The sequence below is a fragment of the Misgurnus anguillicaudatus genome, unplaced genomic scaffold (genome assembly GCF_027580225.2).
Source record: "Misgurnus anguillicaudatus unplaced genomic scaffold, ASM2758022v2 HiC_scaffold_34, whole genome shotgun sequence".
In the NCBI taxonomy this organism is placed as follows: domain Eukaryota; kingdom Metazoa; phylum Chordata; class Actinopteri; order Cypriniformes; family Cobitidae; genus Misgurnus; species Misgurnus anguillicaudatus.
The window spans coordinates 4177763-4180749 of record NW_027395284.1 but is presented as its reverse complement, the minus strand read 5'-3'; the positions used below and the strand labels follow the sequence as shown (position 1 = coordinate 4180749).

General features: G+C 35.2%; 1 protein-coding gene across 1 annotated transcript; it reads right to left on the bottom strand.

The window, feature by feature from the left end:
• Positions 1 to 284: 284 nt before the first annotated feature.
• LOC141363377 (intraflagellar transport protein 43 homolog A-like) lies at positions 285 to 2948 on the bottom strand. Its single transcript, XM_073866038.1, has 4 exons — positions 2849 to 2948; positions 2621 to 2696; positions 1414 to 1476; positions 285 to 1060 (listed from the first exon to the last, which is right to left on the bottom strand). Exons 1-4 carry the CDS (start codon positions 2932 to 2934, stop codon positions 950 to 952), a joined length of 336 nt encoding a protein of 111 aa, XP_073722139.1. The 5' UTR covers positions 2935 to 2948; the 3' UTR covers positions 285 to 949.
• Positions 2949 to 2987: the final 39 nt, after the last annotated feature.

Here is a 2987-nt window from a genome sequence, read left to right as displayed (position 1 = left end):
CGTGTGACCTCAATATATACACAGAATTACAGTTTTAGAAATATCTGTTTTGACAATTGCAGGTATAATCTGTTATGTCTTAAGTAAATGTTTGTTTAACTGTTGGGATCTGATGTGTAAGATTATATTAGATCTTTTTATTACAGTAGATCTTAAAGCTGTCTGTCTCAATGTCAATCAAACAATAACAGAAAAAAGTTGAACACATATTGATATTGTTTTTGACTTTGCGTGGGCTAAATATTAGCAGTGATTTTAGGTGATTTTGCTTTTAAACCCTCAAAAAACTTTCATAATTGACTTTGCTGACTCGATAAACTTCAAACAGGTGCAGCTCTGTTATTTTTAGTCAGATTCCAACAAATCATTAATCATTTAAAAGTTTCTTTAATAGAGAATGTCAAAATATAAATTACAAATTTTTAATTTTTTTTAAATAAAAACTCATTTTGCCAGCACGGTTCACATGTAAAAAATGTAACAGTAAATATTTAATAAAGTAAAAAAAGGCATCACATCATAATATATACAAAGACAGCAGAGGATTTAAGCTCAGCGTGTTGAAAACAGAAGAAAGCTCAGGACAAGAGCTGAAGATGGTCGATGGTGTGGTCAATAATGATAAGACCGAAGCGCTCGGATGTGCAAAGTTCATTTTAACTCAATCAACTGGATTTCAGTTTACTCGCTCATTAACCTTGGATTTACTCTTTTTCTAGATACTACAGGCGGTGACAAATGTCTCCAGATTGATCCGGTTAAGAAAAACAATGTATCTGGGTTTCCAAGGTTAACCTTAATGAGAAACTCTCAAAGGTTTAAGATGTGGTGAACACTGAGACAACAGCGCCATCAAGAAACATTCAATATGAACAATAGTCAAGTATATAAACAAATAAAGTCTGCGGAGGATTACAGAGAGAGACGTCTGGACACCGCTCGTCCGTCCTCAGGTCACAGGAAGAGGAGACTGATCGTCTCGTTCTCCTTGATCCCATTCTGTCTGGAGCTCAGAGGAAACCTCGGTGAACAGATGATCCCAATCCCAACCGACGTCCTCCTGCATGGACACAACAAACATCATGTGGGAAAAATGATTTACTCTCTCTCGTGTCCACTTGCTGTCATATAAAGACTCCTTATGGCTTCACTGCTGTGGTTTGTGTTATTCAATGATAAGATTCCTTTATAAAGCTCTCATTAGATGTTGTTTTTTCATGATGACTCTGATCTGTTATTGAGTTGCAGGAGTCTCCAAATCTTCTCTGTTTGTGTTTCAGCAGCAATAATAACAAGCTTTTCATTTTTGGGAAAACTATTCCTTTAAAACATCTGAATTGGGAATATGATTATGTTGATTTGATAAATCCTCTGTGATGGCCCAGTAAGACTGTATTGACACTAAACACTCACCTCTCGCACCTCCTGCTCTGGAGCTAAAACCTTTGTGAGTAACTTCAGATCGATCTCACCATCCTTAAAAACATCAATACAGGTCAAACATTACAGCAATATTACATTACATTACAGCAAGGGCTTTTAAAGAATGCATTGTAATAATCTGTTAAATTGTTCTATGATATTAGCTACATATAACGTTTGTGGCTTTATTAACTGCAAAAATGATCCAGAGTCAGTTTTTCATGTCCATTTACAGCCCTAGGATTTGTCTTTATAATGAAATGGTCTATTATTATTTTATTTGTAAGGGTCATAAATAATAATGTTGAGCTCTGCTCTGATTGGCTGTTTCTCCTTCAGTAGCTCTGTGTGTGTGTAAACAGATCTTATGTTTGAGTCTGTATCAGATTTTGAGGAATAATCAATTGTTTGGAGATTGTTAATGGACATTTCTGAGTGATAAATTTGTGTTTTTTTCAGTATGGACCTGCAAAATGTAACTGTAATGTCAATAGTAGAACTTCAGACTAAACGCTAGCATATAGCATTAACTAGCATATTGCATTAACTAGCATATTGCATTAACTAGCATATAGCATTAACTAACATACAGCATTAACTAGCATATAGCATTAAGTAGCATATAGCATTAACTTGCATATAGCATTAACTAGCATATAACATCAACTAGCATATAGCATTAACTTGCATATAGCATTAACTAACATACAGCATTAGCTAGCATATAGCATTAACTAGCATATAGCACTAACTCAGAAGTCACAACCTTGTTTGTAGCATTGTAACAACATTGTAATTAATGTAATGTGTAATTTAATGTTGGCGTGACATCTCGACTGTAATGTCACAGTTGGTGTTATGTTGAGACTGATAAATAAAGTGTCAAGTAAATGTACTGTAATTTACTCTATTCAATTTTTACAATGTAGACGCTACACATGACATTAAAGTTCATTTATTTCATAAAAGATTATCAGATAAAATATCATAATGGCGAGTGTGCTTTATTTTTTCAAAGATTACCAGATTTATCAGATCTAATTATGAGTTGGTCAAGTGTAACTTTGCTGCCAATATGATTGCATTCCGAGTAGCATGTTCCCTTAAAAGTCTGTTGCCTATGAAGAGAGCAGAGAGTGCTGTAGGCCCTATAGTTTGTGTTTAGTGTTGCATAAAGATGATTGATAATGAATCTCACCAGTGTTTGAAAAGCAGAATACTTCATCAGGTCCATGTCCAGGTCTCTGTAGGTCATTACTCGGTTCACCTGGACACTAAAGACAAAAGAAAAGACTAAAGTTAACTTTAACCATCAGTAAACTCATGACCTGAGGGTAAACACATGAGTAAATAATGACAGAAGTTTGATTTCTCGGTGAATTGTTGATTATTGTGCCAGAAGGTTTATGGGATGGATTGTGGGCACCTGGGAGGAGCAGCGATCTGCATGGTGAGATCTTCCTCCTGAACCTCCTCCAGGTCTGGAATCACTGGAATATCTGAACAAAACATGACTTTTATTAACCAGTTTAAAGGCGGAGTCCATGATGTTTGAAAGCCAATGT

Excerpts from the sequence above, each read along its gene's own strand:
- LOC141363377 (XM_073866038.1), bottom strand. The coding sequence starts at position 2,934 with ATGTTTTGTTCAGATATTCCAGTGATTCCAGACCTGGAGGAGGTTCAG. Across the intron at positions 1,477-2,620 it reads ATTCTGCTTTTCAAACACTG|GATGGTGAGATCGATCTGAA; the intron begins GTGAGATTCATT and ends GATGTTTTTAAG. Across the intron at positions 1,061-1,413 it reads CAGAGCAGGAGGTGCGAGAG|GAGGACGTCGGTTGGGATTG; the intron begins GTGAGTGTTTAG and ends GTGTCCATGCAG.